General features: G+C 45.0%; 1 protein-coding gene across 5 annotated transcripts in view; it reads right to left on the bottom strand.

Moving 5' to 3' along the window:
- Nucleotides 1-21,271, bottom strand: part of Tango10 (transport and golgi organization 10) — a 77,930-nt gene that overhangs the window by 26,933 nt on the left and 29,726 nt on the right. For all 5 annotated transcript variants that reach the window (XM_075877475.1, XM_075877476.1, XM_075877477.1 and 2 more), the window contains 2 exons: nucleotides 19,740-19,988; nucleotides 9,135-9,322 (listed from right to left, as the gene is read on the bottom strand). In XM_075877475.1, the coding sequence (XP_075733590.1) occupies nucleotides 9,135-9,322; nucleotides 19,740-19,988 (437 nt within the window). The remainder of the gene's footprint in view (nucleotides 1-9,134; nucleotides 9,323-19,739; nucleotides 19,989-21,271) is intronic.

The raw sequence follows: 21,271 nt of genomic DNA, 5'->3' as shown, positions 1-21,271 counted from the left end.
TGAAAAACCAGAGCTTATCGCGGAAGCAACAAACCACCCAAAGAATTTGGTGCGTGGTGCCGTGTGCCATCAACGATACTTCTTTCTCCAAAGCATTTCTGAAAAACGCCAGTGTGGCCATATGGCGATTGGAAGGAGGTCTTCTTGCATTTCCTTTCCCATTCCTTGTTTCGTTCATTCTTCTTTCTGCTTTTTCTATGTTTCTAAGAAACACTAATGCTTCAACTGGAAGTAAGCGTTCATCTTCAATTGTTTATGTGTTCCCCTCTTGCTTTGTGCTAGGCCACTTTAGCAAAACTGGAAACCAACTAGCTTAGTAGAAAATCGTTGAAGTAAGCGCCGCCATCATAGTGGCAGCAAGAAATTTAGAAGCGTTTTTTTCTTTCTCTCTTTTTTTTTTTTTCAGAAAAACATCCTGACCGCTGTGAATAAAAGCATACCTTTTCTCAATTCATTTGTATGCGATTCCAGCGCTTCGCTTGAACTATGATACTTCTAGCATAGCTAATACTGTTGTAACCAAGTATCCCGATTTCAGTGTACAATGCGTGTGACTCTTGCTCTCATACAGCATAGTTCTTTATTGCAACTGATTTCTGTAAATATGTTGTTATTAACAATTACGTGCAGTGTAAGCCTCCTTTATAATGCCTTAATGGCACTCAGAGTATGGTGATAAAATAATGAATAAATTCATTTCAAGTTTCAATGCGCTGCACATTTTAAATATTATGCTGCACATAAACTTCTGCACGGAGTATGACTATCCCCAACATAGAGAAAAGTATTTAAAGGGACACTAAAGTCAAATAACAATTTATGTCAGAGTGAAAGCTCAATGTATGACAACATCTAAAATGACAATATTATCAACAACAGGGCCCTACTTAGCGAGAAATTAAGGTAAATGCACAAGAACACATGCGTCACAGTAGGACATCCTCAAAATGATCCCGATGACATCAGACGGACCGCCTGCAATTAATCACTAGTAATCGATCTAGCTGCACTAAATAAAGTACCTTCCGTGCATCAAGAGATGCAACAAAATGCTGCTTGTACATTTCTGTTTGATTCATAAAAAAAAGAACTGCCGGGCGTTACTATGGAAAAAAGCGTGAGTGGTTCGAAAATTCAATTTTCGTGTAGTTACACTTAAGGTCCCTAGATAAAACGAGTTTTCAAGGTAGCGACACCTTTCCCTTTCCTCCTCACCTATATTCCTAGAGCGCCCCCTTGAAGGTTCAAAACTTTAATCGAAAGCGAATGTTTGGATTCAGTTGCTATGGTCAATAGATGTAAATGAAACAAAATAGAACGAAATTAATCGTAGAATAAACGGTTGGCTTTATGAAAATAAACCCTGAAACACAAGAGCAAGCAGGATGTGCGTTACTCAACTGGCAACATTGTGCAGTTCTATATTTTACACCACTAGCCATGACGTCTCGCGTCGTACATCGTAGTTTGTCCAGTTATAACTAGTCCAGTTCTCTGAATGTGTTTTGTTTGTGCTGTGACACAGTGAACGCGCTTCTTGTTGGATCCTGTCAGTGACCACAGGGCGTGACGTTGTGACGAGTGATTACAACCAGCTTGTGCACACGCAAGAAAAAACTATGGCCAGACTGGTATGAACGCTTCCCCAGCAGCCCTGCGATGACGGTTTTTTTAAATGTGCCCATTTGGTCAATCGTGATGCCAGGTGATTCTGATGCGGTGCTCGGAACTTCCTGAAAAGTGAGAGTTCTACTAGTGAGGTGTCCCAGAGCAGCACGTTTCGGCTCATGCGTGAACTGGTCAAGCGTGAAATTTTTCTGAAGGTGCGTTGATTACACCCTCCAGCTGCTCTGTATACGAGCATACGCACAAGTATATGTACCTACTGGCGTGCACTAGACGGGCATTAGACATGCGCCTGGCATTTCAATAAAAACCGACAAACTCGCTTCGGATATCCGCGTTGCACGAAAGCGTTCGAGTGAAATGTTTCATAGCTAAACTTCACGGCGTGCTTCATTTCAGATAGCACAAGGTAAGTTGAAGAGAGCAAAACCGTTTTCTGTTGTTTTACGGCAACTCAGCATTGTTGAAAAACGCAGATATTGCATTTAACGAGCACCACAAAACAATCTTGGTCGACTTGGAGCACACTGAAACGCTCTCCTTTTCAGTTTATGTCCTGGCTACGATTTCGTCTTTGGTCAGGGCAAGAATACAGCTGGAGTCGTATGCTCATGCGTACTCGTTTTGAACCTTTTGCATAACAATAAATAACACCACCAGCCATTTGACCACGTGCAAGAAATGCACCAATTACAGATGCAGATGGCAGAGAAAAAGAGGAGTAATCAAGAGAGTGAGGAGGACGACTCAAGAACAATGAGTTACGCTACCTTAGAAACTTGTTTTATCTAGGAACCTTAGTTACACTGAGCAGGTGGTGCCATCTAGTGGGGTGCAGTTGAACCAAAAAAACGTCTGCAATCTCAGAGCCAATGGTGAGAAATTGATCAATGGTCGTTGTTGCTGCTATGACTTCTGCTGCTTTCTGTCTGCTGCTACCAACGCAGTAAAACCGGGCAACGTTGTGCACGGGAACAGCGACGTGAATCGGTCCAGTCGGTCCGCTTCTTGAAGCGGATAATTTGAAGGGCACTAACCTGATGCGGACCACTAAAATGTACTTTTATTTCAAGATGGGCCCTTCCCTGGCACAAAAGTAAAACTACGAGGTTTCTGGACCACTATTTCAACAATCAACGTCGACTTAAGTATCCCTTTAAGTATCTGTCTTGCTGTATCTGTATTCCGGAACACTTTTTTTTTCCTTTTTTTTGCAATATCTCTGAAATATCCAATTACTTCAATTACAAATCTATCTCAGTATCTGTATTTAAGGCTTCCAAACCGTGTATTTCGATATCTGTATTCCGGAATACTTTTTTGGGTATCTGTTCCCAGCACTGATCTAATCACACGTTTTGGCCAGTTGTTGGCCTTTTTAATACACACAGAAAGTGTTTCTGCCTACTATACTTTGACGTGAAAAAAGTAGGAACAGCAGCTAGGAATTATTCTTGTGACTACATACACAACAGAAGAAACAGACAGTCACTAGGTCACAACAGCAGGTTCTCCAGAACAGATGTAGTACTGAGAGCAAAATTCTAGAAACTGCGAGCGTGGTGACAAAGCTGCATCGGAGTATACCCATATATAATTGTGTGTTTATTCATACCATTTCATGAAATGAGCATACTAAATAAACAGACATAAGGCTGCATGTGTACAAAAAACACTGGAGAGTGTGCGCGTTTGGCTGGCAAAACTGCAAATGCAGAGTAATGCCAAAAAAAAAAGAGCAGGAGGTGTTTCTTTGGCAATCACTATTTACATATCACTTGTTGCATAGAAGATGAGCAAAGCTTTGCATCTCCCCCTCCATCTTACTTTCGATAAATTTTTTCAAGGAGGATTCATCTGCAGGAAAAACATGCAATATGGGACAAAGACCCAGATGAGGAAACAAGTTCATGAACACACTACAAACTGATTTATTTTTGAAAGAACACTCAGTATATGTAACAGTAAGCACATGAGCAGAGGGCTAACACCAAAAGTGATATTCAAAAAAAAAAAACAAAAAACAAAAACAAATTAAATGTTGTGCAAGATGATTGATGCTATGCTAACACACCTGGTGCCAAACAAATTGATGAAGTAAGCCTCAGCCAATTCTTTTGTCACTGTGTCAGGACTTCGCTTTAAGATCTTTGTGAAATAAAACATGGGTACACATGTACAAGACTTGCTATGAAATGGCAGATGCGAATCACATTTTTTATGGACAGTGCGTGCTCCTGTAAGCGAACATAATACATTGGCCTGTTCGGCCAATGTATACGTTACTACATAGCAGAAACTATTTGCGTAGTACCACTATAGAAAAATATGTGTTCAGCATCTGTGGATCTGAGGTAAAGTGCACTGCAGTGGTGTTCTAATTAACAGTTATCAATGGTGAAAAATAGAAAAGTAATACAGCTACCTAAACCTGGATGTAATAGATCACTCTGTAATTCCCAATTTTGTAAATTCATTTCAATTGTTAAAGCCATCCTCATTGAAGCCGGTCTATTTGTGACCTGTTATAGTAAAGGTGTTGCACTAAATGATCAGTCATCAGATTGAATTTTCTTTCAGCTGAAAAGTCTTTTTAATCATTTTGTCTTTTATTTCCTGCCATTTCCAGGTATAGTGTATTGTTAATACTTGGTTGATGAGATCCCATTTTGCATAGAAGCCAACCGAAACTCATCATGCCTTCAGAAATGTTTCGACATACTCCCGCTTGAAACACACTTCCAAAGCTTCTGAACAAACATGTAATTACACATTGCATACACTCATTTAAATTATGTTTAACAAACAAGTTAATATTCTCCAAACACACACAAGATGGCCACAACTAGTCGGTCACATCTATGTAGTTGGTGTGCACCAGCTTTGTACAGAACAGACCACTTATAACGAAACCGCTTATTGTGCAAGACCGGTTACAATGCAGTCCCTTTCGACTCCCGTTAGCTGTTCCATAAAACGCTATGTATACGCATACCACTTATTGTGCAGTCTGCTAAGGTGAAAGACCAGTTATAATGCAGTTGCCAGAAAATATATGCAGTAGCAAGTGCGCTTCTGAAAGAAGCTGCACTAGAGAGCGAGCATTGAAGTCATTACAGAGGAGGAGGATATGAGTAGTGATCGAACAAAGGGTGGAGGGAGGAAAAAGAACAGGAAAAGGAGACTGCAACTCACTGCGTGCCCTTGCCAATTGAGGGAGGGGGGCGATTGCTTAGGTGAGGGATAAGCCTTAGTATCGGCACCACTGGAGCTACAGTGTACTATAGCGTGGCTCTGGCTGCTTGGCAGTCGCACATGCCTCAAATGGCACATGCGATCCTGTCTTTATTAACTGTCCTTAGTTTCCTGTCGGGAAAAGTGTCGTCATTATGAAGCTTCCTTCAGACATTGCGTTTGCTAACTCATCCATAAACTTTAAAGTGTTACGACTTTATAACGTGAGCTTTTGCCTTTGCTGCCAATACGCAGTCTTACATAAGCTCGATGGCCTGTTGTCGTCTTTGATCTTCCAGCCACGAATGCAAACTTCGTATCACGCACGCTGTTCTTGGTTTAGAGCTTGAGTGCAATGTTTTCGACACTCGGTCTTCATGCATTAATTTAATTGAACAAACTTCCTGCGACAACATGCTAGAACAGCAGACTAAGCTTGTTGATAGCTACAAAATACTCGGAGTTTATTTTTCCTCCAATCTAGGCTGGGATACACATGTAAATTTTGTTTGTAAAAAGCTTTCTTCGGTAACAGGAGTGATGTCTCGTTGCCGGAACATTTTGCCGCTCAAAGTGAAACTTCAGATATATTATGCGCTATTTAATTCACATCTAATGTATTGCAGCCTTGTATGGGCCACGACAAGCAAAGCAAACATCAATAAAGTCATTACTTTGCAAAAAAAAATAGTCCGCCAGATTGGAAATATTGAACCGTTCGGAACGACGCGTGGAGCTTTCCAAGAATTTAATATAATACGAGCTGACAACCTTTACACATTTCGCTTATTGCACACACTTTATTTCTCGAATAAGGATTTCTCCAACTTCATTAGATTACTGTCATGCCTACAGCGTCGTGTCATTACGTTTCCTACAAGAAATACAGATATTTGGTTCGTACCGCGTTTCCGCACTACATATAGACACCAAGCCTTGGCCTACAACGTTCCCACAACACTTAACACGCACGAAAGTACAATCTCCTGCAACAAAAAACAACTACACTCACATTTCTGCTCTCTGGCTCCATAGGAACATTCCTAGTCCAGTCCAGTGTAAATAAATTGTATCATGTTATATCTCGTTATCTTGCGTTGTATTAGCGATATGAATGTATGTGTTTTCACATAAATGTATATATGTTTCTTTTTAGGTTGATAAGTGTCAATGTATACGATTTGTCTGTGCATGGTGTATTTTGCTTATTGAAAACCCTTTTTTACACATTTTATAACAGGTATTGTAAAATAATCAGTTAAAAATCATTTTTGAATTGTGTATTGTTCATATTTTTTTTATTGTACTTGCATGTTATGTACTTGTAATCATTTCCGCACTACTGCCATGTGTATATTCAGGTCACCAGGGCCTTTGTCAAGCCGTTTCTCACGGCTTTTAGCCTTGGCGACCTTCCAGTTTGGTCTGGTAAAAATAAAGAAAATAAATAAATAAATAAATAAATAAATAATCAGCATTGGTTGCATTTCGATAGCAGTCGCATGCAATCTCAGTTGCGGTTAGGAACTAGATCAGTAAAGCTCTTTGCGGTGGCTGTGCTTGAAAATAAGAGATACATATCGTTAATGAAAACGAGTATGGCATGTGTAGCAGTACAAGTGGTGGTTCACGATTAGATTGAGCTGTCTTTAAATTGGGTGCGTGCCCATGAAATCGATTGATCAATGTCGTTCAGCACATAAAATTTTGGACGTGATTCGGCAGAGTTTCTGTGTAATGCGCATAATCGAGGCGGTCTGAGAAGTAGTTGAGAAATGGACAGTTTGCAAAAAAGCTAATGCACACCCCCTAAGCATGAGCACCCCCTAAGCGGTTGGAAAGGTAGCAGACAACTCCCCTCCAGCTTTGGAATTTCAGTACGCTGAGGTGTTGCATGAGGCCATCGCTCTTGCCATTTTGTGGGCACCATGGCTGTACACTTCGTCGCATACTGGTACACAAACTATTTCGAAAAGGGCAACATTAAACTTTTTCATTTTCCATCTGGAAAACGGTACCCGTCAGGAAGATAACCAGCGCTAAAATACGAGATGAATAAAGGAAGCGTCATGATTTGTGTCCTCTCTTCGCGGCACTATTTTGCACTGTTTTCTACCTTATACCTGACTAGCACAGCTCAATCAAGCTCCAAACGATTTCTACACAGTATTGAAAAAGGAGATACCCTACAATCATTTCAGCAGAAACAATAGATTTGCATGGCACATCAATACAGAACTCTTGTTCTTTGGCTGTCTTGTCAGCTACGCTCAGCAGAACTCCAGCAACATGCTGACAAGATCGGCTGAGTATGAAGATATAAAAAATTGGTATGTATTACACATCTAAACATCAAAATACTTGTATAGAGAGTTGAGCCAAGGTGAAAGAAACAAGTAGTACACAGGGCAATGCACATAAATTTACTTGCCCCAGTTGTAAGACAACCTTTAACATTGCAAAGAAACTGCGACCTTGAACTTTACTGCCACATAGTTTTAGTGGCCCACAAAAAAATATGAATGCGCATTTTAGTATCTTGTTATTGTGCCTGCATAAAATCAATCTTCACTATCAATGAGATCAATATGCGACCTCACTGTAAGGGAGATACTACGTAGTTCACTAGTATTTACAAGTTACAAGTATATGCATTCTTATGAGAGGAAGGGTGAATGAAATCAATATGCAATCTCACTGTAAGGGAGCTACTAGTTCACTAGTATTTACAAGTTACAAATATCTGCATTCCTATGGGAGGAAGAGTGGGTGGTGAAAATATGCTACTCTAAAGTAGGAGCGTAGAAAAGACATGTAAACCCAGTGCACGGTATGTTCGTGTAACAGGATTGCACTCGTGAGACAAAATCTGCACTTACACATTTATTTATACATTAGCGTGGCAGCATGCAGCTGTGTCCACGATCCACTGCTTTGCCGGGGTGGAAGCCAAAAGCGCATTCCAGGCAACGTACACAGCAAGCATGCTGCAACATTCCACAACACCTAAGGGGCACCTTGCCGACGCCCGAGTTAGGCCCCGCGGACCGATTTAGCTTGTTCCCACCTTTATCGCACAGACACATTTCATATTTTCCACATGCTTTTCACTTCTGTCGCGTGACTAAGGCGTCATTATGTCTCTCAAATGTCTAAAAAGTATATATCAGTGTAATCTACTTTGCTACAAGCATTAACAAGACCTGATAGAACAAACAACTGTACTCTTCTCAGTATTCTTAGAATCAAAATATTGCCACACCTTAATAGTTCTACTTTTGCATACTGCGTCTGCTTTTATTGGAAAAGCAGACATGACCTACTCGCTACGAATACGGCCGTCTACTCTGATAACTGTTCTTGATTGCCCGAAAAATATTTTTTGCTCCACAAGACATATGTGCAGTCTACTACAGCGGTGTGCCCCCTTGCTTTCTTATAGTACCACGCCATAACGATGGAGGCGCCTGTCTTTATCAATGACAAACAAGCTGCCCGAACAAGACTAACTTGTGGGTAACTGGTGTTCAGGTTTATCATGATGTTTTTCACGTAACCTTCTACTTTAAATGCTCAACCACGATGAACCTGATGCACGATCGCTGTGGTTGAGTCGATGTAACTCCAAACCTTGTCAGTGCCGACAAAACATCAAGAAAAATCGCAAATCCAGTCCATGTTCAAATAATAAAACAGAATACACTCTTCTTCCATCATTTCTACATGACAAAAGATAATAAACAAACACGTTACATCAGCCAAATTTCATGTGATCTAGTTTGTTCACACAGGAAAAAACAATACGACGGCGAGACATGTTTTCCCCACATTTACTCTTGCACCCGGCACCCCGAACGCTTCCTCAGGCATATGAGGGGCGCTCACTATTTTGAAAAGTGTCCATTTTCGTGATGGTGCGTGCTTTAATTAGAACCGCCTACTTCTTTCCCATTCATTTCATTGGCAACGCAGGTCATCTTTGAACGTTAAACCTTTTTAATATTCGGAAATCTAAATGGTGGTTAGCCCCATGCATCGCATGCTCGGACTCTAAGACATGTGAGGCTGCATGCTCAACATGTTTTGGGCAACAGCAGCCCTTTAAAAAGATTGTTTAGGTTATAGTGCAGTACTGTTTATATAGTGCGGATATTCGCGACTCCCGTGACTTACGCTATAAGTGGTCTACACTTACTATATAGGATATCTAGGACACCCAAAAAAATTGACAAGGCTTCATATGCATGCTACAAAGCTTTAAAACGAGCACTTACTTGAAAAGTTTAAACTCGCTGGCAATGACTAAATCTGATCTACTGAGGAAGGAGGTCAAGACATCCAGGTCAATTTTTCCAAAGTCTTCTCTGTTAGCTACGAGCTCGAAATTCCAGGCAATGAAGTTGCTAAATACTTTGTGTACTGCAGTAGAACCACAGTTCAGCGCATACCGGTACCAGGAGACCTAAGAAACAAAGCAGACAGAAAATAATCAACTGCCAGTAGATGTCCTCAAGAACCGAAGAAGTAAATATGATTGCACTAATGTGTAAAAAGCAGTTCTGTAAGTCTGTATTTTTAACTGGCAAGATTTAAGGCCAAAAATTACATATATGTGAGGTCCCAATGCAACAGAAATGACACACATAAATAAAAAATTCAGCCAGCTCCTCTTGGCAGACTCATGAAACAGAGAAGCTGGAAGCATACAGAGGGGTTGAATAAAGTGGAAATGATTTGGCATGAAATGGGTGACTTAAGCGTAAGGAGTGGCGGGAGCAGTAGTGGGCATAGTGGTGAAAGGAACAGCACATTTCGGTAGTGGGCTTTACCCACTTGGTGTCATGGTGTCAGAAGTATGTACCCATACCCACGCCATAGGAAATCACTGAGCATTTGCAAGTCAAGTCATTGACTTCTTGAAGCCACCAGATCCCCTTCGTCTGGACGAAGATGTCAGAAAAAGGTAGAAACTGTTTAAACAGAAATTTGAGCTGTTCCTCACTGCATCGGAAGCAAGTGGAAAATCACAGACTGAGGCGACGAAAGTGGCACTACTGCTCAGCATGGCTGGAGATGAGGCTTTAGAAGTTTATAACAACTTCAGCTTCACCGAGGGTAAATCCAAAAACGACTTCGAGATGGTGGTTAAGAAATTCGAAGAGTACTGCATAGCCCAGCTAAATGAAGTCCATGAGCGATTCATGTATTGGCAGCGAGCACAAGCAGATGGTGAATCAGCCAAACAGTTTATCAGGAACATGAGAAGAATTGCCCAGTCGTGTAACTTCGGTACAATGTCAGAATCTATGATTCGAGACCAAATTGTACACTGCACAAGTAACGAAAAGGTCCGTGAGAAAGTTCTTCGAGACAAAGGGTTGACGTTAGGTAAAGTCGAACAAGTATGCAAGGCGGCGGAACTAGCCACAGCACAGAAAGAAGTTTGGTTTCAAGAGAGTAAAGTCGACCAGGTGAAAGCAAGTGGATCCCCTCGACAGCGGCAGAAGGAATTTCGGTGAAGTCGCTGTGCACGCATGCATGCCCCCCGAAGCTGCCCTGTGTTTGGACGCATCTACAGAAAGTGTGGGGGCGAAAACCACTTTGCGGTGCATTGCAAGAGTGCCAAACAAGTCTCCGAAGTCCGAAGTGGGGACCAAGACGATGATAGTTGTGAAACTTTGAACGTGTCAAACGGCAAGCCACAACGGAACTGGATGGTGCCAGCGCAAGTCTGAAACATGCAAGTTTTTCTCAATGTGGATACCGGTGCAGAAGCAAACCTACTGCCATATGGTACATGGCAGAGACTACGGCCAAAAGTGCCACTCAAGGCCAGAAAGCGAAGCGGTTCTTCATTCAGATGAGCGAGCAGTCATCAACCACCTTGGGATTGCGATGCTCAAAACCGCAATAGGTGACTAAGTCTCAAACGTAGACTTTTTCATTGTGAAAAAGGGGCATCAGGCCATTCTGGGGCTACATGCCAGTGAACAGCTGGGTCTTTTCACGAGATCGGTGAGCTCAATAACAACCAACAGCAGCGAGCAACTGGTCCAAGCCTACCGAGACATGTTCCAAGGGACGAGGTGCATCCAGCGTAAATACCGGATGTTGTTACAAGAAGATGCAACTCCAAGCATCCAAACGCCGAGATGTGTGCCTTTGGCATTGCAAGAGCCCCTTAAAGAGGAGCTAGAAAGGTGCTCCAGGCAGGCATCATCACTAAAGTAGAGGAGCCCACGAACTGGGTAAGTGCCTTGGTTGTAATCAAGAAAAAAAAAATGGCAAACTAAGGATCTGTACGGATCCCAGAAGAATTAATGAGTGCCTGAAGCGCGAGCACTATGAAAGGCCAGGGTGCGAAGATATTGAGGCAGGGTTGGCAGGTGCAAAGATGTTGTAGCGCCCTCGTTCGGGCGGCGCGCAAACCGGAGAGCGCGCGATGGCGAGAGAAGAAAATAAAGAAGGCGCTAGGCCGTGGCACGTGAAGCCACGGCTCGCGTTCCTGGCTGGCATCGGGTATCGTTCAGGCGTGTCTTTCTTTCGCTCCTGTGGCATAAGCCTACAAGTGGTGACCTCGGACGAAGACAATGACTGACTCGAATGCACCCTCAACCGAACAAGCCTCACGTCCGCAGGACGTCTCGGCCGTGCAACTGCGTCTCCCATCTTTCTGGCCACAGGACCCGCAAGTTTGGTTTCATCAGGTCGAGGCGCAATTCTCCCTGTACCGCATCGCCTCGGAAACGACACGCTACTACCACGTAGCCTCCGTCCTTCCTCCTGACGTTGCCAGCGAGCTCTCCGACGTCCTCTCCAACCCCTCGGACACTACGCCATATCAGCACCTTAAAACCAAGGTGCTGGAACGATTCATGCCTTCGGAACGCGTCCGCCTACAGCAGCTCCTTGCAGAGGGGGACCTTGGCGACAGGCGCCCCTCCCAACTACTGCGCCGAATGCGACAGCTTCTTGGGAAACACGACGTCTCTGCCCACTCAGCGTTGCTTCGCGAGCTCTTCCTACAACGCCTTTCTCAGCCAATCCGCCTCGTCCTCGCGGCGGCCGGCGACGTCAATCTCGACCGCCTGGCGGAGCTCGCCGATCAGGTTCATGAAGCGACCTCCCCATCTGTCAACGCTGTCTTACCACCAGCAGACACAGCAATTTCGCGCCTTGAGGCCCGCATCGACGAACTCGCTGCCTCCATTGCCGCACTCCGGAGCCCCCTGCAGGAGACTCGTTCGCCTCGTTCCGGTCGTCGAGCTCTTCCACGCACACGAGATGCTCGGAGTCCCAGCCCTCCACCCCTCTGCTGGTACCATCGGCGTTTCCGACACCGAGCCACGAAGTGTACACCCCCATGTTCGTGGCAGGGAAACGCCTGCCGGGATCACTGACGGCGGCGTGTGATCTCCCTTCTCGTCCCAGCCGCCTTTTCATGGTCACGGACCAGCTATCGGGCGCCAGGTTCCTTATAGATACGGGCGCGGAAATTAGCGTTGTGCCCCCGACTAAGGCTGATCGTTCAAAGTCACAGGGGCAAGTGCTTCGTGCTGCCAACGCCTCGTCTATAGCAACGTATGGGCTCCGATCTCTCACCCTCGACTTCGGCCTTCGCTGCATTTTCCGGTGGGTTTTCGTCATCGCAGACGTGGTTCAACCGATCATCGGCTCGGACTTCCTCTCATACTTCGATTTGGACGTCAGCGTGCGGCGGCGCCGCCTCATAGATGGTAAGACTCGTCTCTCCATCTCGGGAGTACTGTCCGACATCGCTCCAATGGCCATCCGCATGCTGATACCTTCCTCACCGTTCGAAAAAATCTTGGCGAGTTTCCCGGAGTTAACTAAACCATGCAACCTCACTCAGCCGCCTAAACATACGGTGACACACCACATCGTCACCCGGGTTCCACCGGCAGCCGCTCGACCACGCCGCCTGTGCGGAGACCGCCTAGCTATTGCTAAACGGGAGTTTGACCACATGCTGCAGCTCGGCATTATCCGCCCGTCCTCAAGCGCTTGGGCTTCCCCGCTGCACTTGGTGCCAAAGCGTGATCCTGGTGACTGGCGTCCTTGTGGGGACTATCGAGCGTTGAACGCCAAGACAGTCCACGACAGCTATCCTCTACCTCACATCTAGGATTTTACATCGCGCCTCGACGGCTGCACAATTTTCAGCAAAGTGGACCTTGTTAAGGCGTACCACCAGATTCCTGTCGAGCCCGCCGGCATACCTAAGACCGCCATAACGACGCCCTTTGGGTTGTTTGAATACGTGCGGATGCCTTTTGGACTCCGCAATTCGGCTCAAACTTTCCAGCGGTTCATTTCTGAGGTCACACGGGGTCTTCCTACTGTGTTTGCGTACCTCGACGATGTCCTCATCGCCAGCCGCACACCTGAAGATCATGAACACCATCTACGCGCTCTGTTCCAGCGTCTTCAGCAGTACGGCCTCGTTGTGAACGCCTCTAAGTGTACTTTCGGCGCATCTGAGCTCGAGTTCTTGGGCCATCACATATCATCCAAAGGAATACGCCCTCTCCGGTCCCACGTTAAAGCAATTTAGGATTATCCTCAGCCTACAACACTGCGCCAATTACGCCAATTCCTGGGGCTTGTGAATTTTTCCAGGCGCTTCATACCACACTGTGCCGAACTGCTACGACCGCTCACCGACCTCCTTCGGTCAATCGCCGGCCCGTCCTCCGCCATTCCTTGGTTGTCAGAGGCCCAGGCCGCCTTTGCTGCTGCTAAGCAAGCGGTCGCTAACGCCGTGCTTCTTATTCATCCACGCAGCAACGCCCCTACTCGGTTGATGGTGGACGCATCCAGCGTGGCCGTCGGAGCCGTCTTACAGCAGTGCATTAACTCCGAGTGGAGACCCTTGTCGTTTTACTCTCGGAAGCTACTTCCTGCTGAGACCCGCTACAGCGTCTTTGGCCGGGAACTACTAGCCATCTACGCTGCAATACAGCACTTTCGGCATTTCCTGGAAGGATGCTCGTTTTACGTGCTGACTGACCATAAGCCACTGGCGTATGTTTTCCGCACTAACTCATCCAAGTACGTGCCCCGTGAACTCCGCCATCTGGCTTATATATCGGAGTTCACGACTGACATCCGCCACGTGAAAGGAGCTGACAACACCGCCGCAGATGCCCTTTCTCGTATAGCCGCGGTTGACTCTCCACCGCCAACCATCGACTGGGCCTCATTCTCCTCGGCACAGCAGGATGATAGAGAGCTTGCCGCTTTTCGGGAGAACCCCCGTTCTCTCCGACTACGCCTGGTGCCTCATCCATTATCATCTGAGCGCTTGTGGTGCGATGTCTCAGCTGACCTTCCCCGCCCTTTCGTTCCCGCTTCATTACGACGCACCGTTTTCCACTCCTTACACGACATCTGTTACCCTGGCATTCGGGCTACTCAGCGTCTTCTCACCCAGCGCTATGTCTGGCCCGGAATCAACGGTGATGTGCGCGCTTGGACGCGCATGTGCCTGCCCTGCCAGATGACAAAGGTCTCCCGTCATACTAAGACGCCGCCCCAACCTTTCCTTCCACCCGGCCGTCGTTTCGACCATGTTCATCTAGACATTGTGGGCCCTGTACCAGTGTCTCAGGGGTACCGTTATATATTGACCATGGTCGATCGCTTCACACGCTGGCCAGAGGCTGTTCCAATTCAGGATATCACAGCCGAGACAGTTGCCCGCGTTTTCATTTCTACGTGGGTATCCCGTTTTGGCTGTCCTGGCACCGTGACAACAGACCGTGGACGTCAGTTTGAGTCCTCGCTGTTTACTTGCCTTAATCGCATCCTCGGAGCCAGACATTGCCGTACCACGGCTTATCATCCCTGCGCCAATGGCATGGTGGAACGCCTTCACCGACAACTGAAGACTGCCTTGACTACCCGCCTCAATAGAGCCACCTGGGTTGATGCCTTGCCACTGGTGCTCTTAGGTTTACGAGCTGTCATCCGGGCAGACCTGCAGTGCTCAACAGCAGAGCTGGTGTATGGCACTTCTCTACGGCTTCCGGGAGACTTCTTCACGTCAACGAAGCTACCAGACCAGCCACAGCAATTCCTACAACGCCTCCTCGACTGCGTTCAAGACCTCCGGCCCACTCCACCCAGACCTTCCGAACACAAGACCATATTCGTCCACCCTGATCTGGCCACTGCAACACATGTTTTCGTGCGCCACGACGCGGTCAGACCACCTTTGACACCAGCCTATGACGGACCATTCCGCGTCCTTCACCGCACCCCCAAAACTGCCACTCTACTTCAGAACGGCCGTGAAGAGACAGTCAGCTTGGACCGACTCAAGCCGGCGTACCTGGAGACCGCCCTAGAAAGCCTCTCATCTACGACTGATCTTCCGTTGGAACACCACAAACGGCATGTCACATTCCGACTTCCAGTCTACACGGGGGGCCCTGTAGCGCCCTCGTTCGGGCGGCGCGCAAACCGGAGAGCGCGCGATGGCGAGAGAAGAAAATAAAGAAGGCGCTAGGCCGTGGCACGTGAAGCCACGGCTCGCGTTCCTGGCTGGCATCGGGTATCGTTCAGGCGTGTCTTTCTTTCACTCCTGTGGCATAAGCCTACAATGTTTTCATGTTTGAACGCACACTCTGGTTTCCATAAGATTCCGCTTCACGAAGAAACGTCAAATATATGTACATTTGCAACACCTTTCGGCCATTATCATTTCCTTCGTCTACCGTTTGGAATCGCTTCAGCTCCAGAGGTATTTCAGAAGACGTTAGAGATTTTTGGCGGCATTGCAGGCGTGCAAGTATATGTGGACAACATGCTGATATAGGGTTCGACGAGACAGGAACATGACGGGAGGCTAAAGAAAGGTCTAGAAGTGGCGCGAAAAGCGGGGCTGACTTTCAATCTTGAAAAGTGTGAAGTTGGCGTCACTTAAATTTCTTTTCTTGGCGATATCATTTCAGAGGCAGTAGTAAAGCTGAGCCCCGCATCAATCACTTCGATTCTTAGCTTGCCACCACCTACTGACAAGCTCAGAGTGCAACGAATGCTAGGCGTGATAAACTACTTCACAAAGTTCATGCCCACACTCGCAGAAAAGGCTCAGTTGTTACCCCAGCTTACAAAGAAAGACACGTTTTTCGATTGGACGGAGAACTAGCTCTACAAATGTCTTAGTGGACAACTGTTGCTGGCAATCTTCGATCCAAAAAGAGACACAAAGATAACCTCAGATGCTTCAGAAAATGGCATAGGCTCGGCTCTCTTGCAGCGGTATGGTGACTCGTGGAAACCAGTTGAATACGCCTCTCACATATTGACAGAGGTGCAGAAAGGGTACTCGCAGATTGAAAAGAAGGCAATGGCAGTTGTAGTAAGGTGTGAAAAGTTTCATCACTTTGCGTACATACGTCACGTTGTCCAAGAAACTGACCACCATCCACTGGTAGCAATTTCGAAGAAAGTTATTAGGGAAATGCCGCCTAAACTGCAGCGTTTTTCTCTGCGTTTATTGAAATATGATTTTCAACTGCAGTTCCTTCCACGACAACAGCTGGTCCAGGCGAATATGCTGTCACGAGCTTTCTTCGGCAGTTCAGTGAAAGACGGAGTATAGACAAATTCCACCGGACTTACGTCACGAAAATGCGGTGGTGCTGTCTTGCTAGGCAAAAGACGTTCTTCCTACCACAGTTTCTGCTGGGTTTTCAATGGTGCATGTGGTGTTCTCAGTCAAGCAACGAGAAAAAAAAACGGTATGCCGATGAACTGCGTTGTGGTTGGATGTGAGTCGCGTCTCACAACTTAGTTTTTTTTGTTGGCACACATCGCAGCCCTCAGCGCTTATGGCTTTCACAATGCTTATGGTGTTTCACAATGTCATTCTGTTGGCGCACATCGCAGCCCTCAGTACTTATAGTAGAAGTTACGTGCGGACGTCACAATAATTTTACCCATAATGTCGACATCGGCCTGTGTTTACAAATATGGAATGGGTATATATAAAGGCGTCGATATACATGCCGTAAATGCTGTATTTTCACTGGTGAGCGAAGTGATGCAAGATAGACTGGCGAGAGAAACAAGGAAGGAAGACTAATTAAAGAACATGGTGGAACAGCTGGAAAAAAAAACAAGTGGAAGAAGAGCCAAGACCCTTTGTAGGCGAACTATCTGTCATAATTGGCGTTGTCTTGGCAATAAAGTGGTCATACCACCAAGTATGTGACGCGAAATGCTAAAAAGCATCCATGATGGCCACATGGGCATAAACAAATGTAAAGCCTGAGCACGTCATATAGTGTTTTGGCCAGGTTTATATTCAGATATTGAAAGTGTCATTACCGGGTGCACTGTCTGCAAAAAGTACGCTTACAAACAGCCACGCGAGTCACTGATAATACGCCCGACACCCAATTAACCATGGTATCGCGCTGGCGTAGATATCTTTCAGTATGGAGGAAAGTCGTACTTGTGTGCGTACGATGCACATTATAACTTTTCGTAAGTTGAACAACTCCATGAAGCATCGGCAGCGATGACTGTCGAAAGACTGCAAGCAATCTTTGCTAGGTATGCAATACCCCTAGAGGTATGCACAGACAATGGCCCACAGTTTGCTAGCTGAGAGTTCACCATTTGTGCAAAAGACTACGACTTTAAGCATACAACATCAAGTCCAAGGTTTTCACAATCTAATGGCCAGGCCGAAAAAGATGTACAAATTGTTAGAATAATTTTGAAAAAAAAAAAACAATTGAACATAAAAATGACTTTTGGATGGTTCTTCTCAGCTACAGGTCCAGCCACCAAGAAGACAGGAGGTCCCCAGCAGAGTTACTTCAAGGTCGACAACTGAGGACGCCCATACCAAATTTCAACAAGGGCCCCCAAACAGCCGTTCGGAAGCATGGACAAGCGCAACCAATACGTCGGTCTCTTCCACCGTTGACCATAGGGCAAGTGATGCGAGTGCAGGGGAACACCTGGGAAACAAAGGCTGAAGTTCTTAGCCAGATGCAGCGGAGATCTTACACGGTCATCATCGAGAAGGGAAACATTCTGCGACGTAACCAGCAACACCTCTTGCCAACAGCGGAATCCTTTGACGACACGGAAGACTCTTCAAACGAAGAAAGCACCAGTGATGACGTCATCAACCACCCACAACTGATAGTGCAAGCTCTGTGACTATAAGCCCCGGACTCAAACGGAGTGCTCAGAACCAAAGACCACCCCAGAGACTGGGTTATCGAAATAACTTTGAGCAAGTTATGTAAACAGCATGCTGCGATTTGAGTGTATTTTTTATTGCTTTGTTTTTCTGATTCAGTCTATTGAAGAAGGGAAGATGTATCGTGTATGTTTGTGCCGCACATTTTAATCGTGGTGAGATGCAAGTGTCATAAAACATGTGCTTTCAGCGTACACGTGCCGTGCCCTGACGTCACTGCCCATCCACTGTGGCACCACGTTATCACGGAACCTTCTTTCTTGTCCGGAATGCATAAAAGGCAGCACTGAATAAACTTTTACGTTCTTTGTTGTGTTGAACTCGCCTCACATGTGTCGTGTACTGCTCCTGCACGAAACAATAACCCTGAGCTTTTGCAGATTCATGAAGCCTATCTGGCAGAAAAGAGGAACGGCTACAACCCAAAAAAGGCTTATGATGATAGAGGTATGGCACTGAAAATAATTTATATTCTTTTATTGCACCAAATTCACATTGTGTGTCATTTTAAAATTAGGTGTTCTCCCGAAATTTGTTGAACTATGTAGTAGGTGAAGTCGGCATGGAATGAAAGATCTTGACCATCAGGAAACACAAGTAGCAGAATTGAAATAAATATATATTGGGAACAGTTTTACATTACAGCAATTTTGGTTTCAGTAAAAGATGCTAGAATTCACTCTAAAAAATAAGAATTCATAGGTAGGGAGAGTAAAGTGATTTCTAAAGCAATACATAGAGACTAGGAATAAATAAAGTTGAATGAAGAAATTTTGTGACTAGAGTTAAAAATTATGAATGTTCTTTTAGAAAGATTTAATCTGAGTGCCGTGAATTCAATATGTTGATGAAGTCACAATTAAAAGGGAGAGAAAAGATACAGTTAGCTTTGACTTTTTAATGAGTAGTCAGAGTTAAAACTGTGGTATATGCATATAAATATCATGACACAATTGTGAAAATGAAGTAAGTAGAACACAAGTTGGTACAGATTAAGATACCTTCTACTGGACGAACTTGTGCCCACTAAAAGATTAAATCAAAGTATACAATGCATACTCGCTCTAGGGATGGGCCCGGACATCAGGCACCAACTAATGAACTACTCATCTGTGATCCGCCTCTTCTTTTCTACGTGCCGTATTGAAACTTCCAGAACCACTGTTGGTGCTTGCACTAGCCCTAGAATAAACTATTTAACTCATGATCAGTGCGTAATCTTAACAAAACAACCTGAAATGATCGCAAAGCTTCTTAAACATTGCAGCCTAGACTGCGTCAGGCAGGGCTAGCAGTTTTTATGGGAGGAACCTAATTATATAAAAATAAATAATAAAGCCAGATGGCAACACACACATGCACGCACACGAGCATGCATTTATATGCCTGCATCTTATAAATATTTCATAGTTCAAGTACAGGTACATAATCTCATGTTCTAGGTAGAGATATAGTTTCCATAGCTGGCAGGATAAAATTTTCATTAAATATAATGAGGACCTGCAATACCCATCAAAATAACTTAATTGGACAACATCACATGAAATCATGAATAAATTGCCACAATGCAACCACTGAAGTGCACTGCACGATACAACGAAGTCATGTAATAGTTCTAGCATGCAACTCTCACCAGTTGGTTGTGGCAGGCAGCTGACACAATGTGGTGCGCCATGTAGCTAACGCAGAGCCGCATTAAGTCCTTGACATTATATTTGTCGGCCAGAGCCACCAGTGGCAGCACACGCAAATGGTCAACACGCATCCGGCCAGTGTATAGATAGCCCAGAAAGTCGCCGAAAACACTCTCACAAAGAGGTTCTTCTTTCAGTTTAATGTGGGATGTCCTGCTTGAGCTCCATTTTGGGTCCATCAGCATAACCTGATACAAGGAAAGTGAAGTGTATAGATAAGAATCACTGGCGCCAAGAAATTGAAGATCAGATAGTAGCTGCATGGGAGTATTCAATTGGCTGAAATATAGCTGAATGATAGCGACTGGGGAAAAGCTTCCATAGCTCAAAAGCCAGTTGGATATCACAAAAGGCACTGGTTTAGGCAGTCCATTATTTCCAATAAACTTTTATGGCAGCAAAATTTAACCAACACTGCCACTCCAAGAGCAACATTAATTCATATTTAACAATGTCTGTAAAGTCATTGTACCTCTTCTACTCAACACACCAACCAGATATGCCCAAAGTTAGTAGTTTTATTCTAAAGAATCATTGTTATCTCTAGGGAACACATAGAAATTCCCACTTTTAAGGTTTTAGAACAAAAGCAAACAAGGTTCTCATGCAGTGCATCTTTACAGCAACCAAAATTTTGAAAACAGATAAATAAATTGATGGGGCCCTGAAACACTTTTTCAAGTAACCATAGAATAATTCACTGGAAGAGCTTATTTTCTCATGAATTCAATGCCGCAAAAATTTTAGGAACTTGTCTAGTGCAAGTGGAGTTACAAAGGTTTGTTGCATGCTGCAATTGCATTCTCTCTTTTCTTGTCCCGACAAAAGTGCTGGAAGCTAAGCAGGGAGGGATGGAAGGGCCACAGAGAAACGTCACGCGTGCCTCGTGACCTTGAGCACTTTTTCTTTTTTTTTCTTCGAATGCGTGGCTTTTCCAGTGTGATAGCGTGCGCACGCGTGAACAAGTAGTGGCCTCCCATGGCGATCTCTGTAACGACAGAGCGAGCCATGTTTAAATCAGCCAATGGCTGATAGATGGGCTTACTACAGAGTGATTTTTGGGCATATTTCGTAATTTTTCGAGAGAAGAGAAAGCAATTTTTACCTGACTTTGATAATATATTGTGAATTTCAGGCCGCGTGCTGCGCTATATTATTTGGCTCGCGTGTTGTCGGGAGCCTCTACTACCGATCGGCAGCGTTTTCTGACCAGGCTCAAAAAGTGTTGTAGCGCCCCTTTCCATACCAGCTCGGGTAGCACGCTGTAGACTATACTGTGGCTTTAGAATGCAGTAGTCTATATCAAAAGCAGACTGTGTAAATACTGGAAACTCTATAGGTCATGGCAAAGATGCAATAAAGATCAATTATTTTTCAAGCATACATAGCTCATAGAATTTAGAACTTGAATGCACAACTTTCATAGCTCAGAGCGTTCATGTCCAACTCTAGCCTGAAACTGCACAAACGA

Source organism: Rhipicephalus microplus, chromosome X (assembly GCF_043290135.1).
Source record: "Rhipicephalus microplus isolate Deutch F79 chromosome X, USDA_Rmic, whole genome shotgun sequence".
Taxonomy (NCBI): domain Eukaryota; kingdom Metazoa; phylum Arthropoda; class Arachnida; order Ixodida; family Ixodidae; genus Rhipicephalus; species Rhipicephalus microplus.
This window is presented reverse-complemented; position numbering and strand designations above follow the sequence as displayed.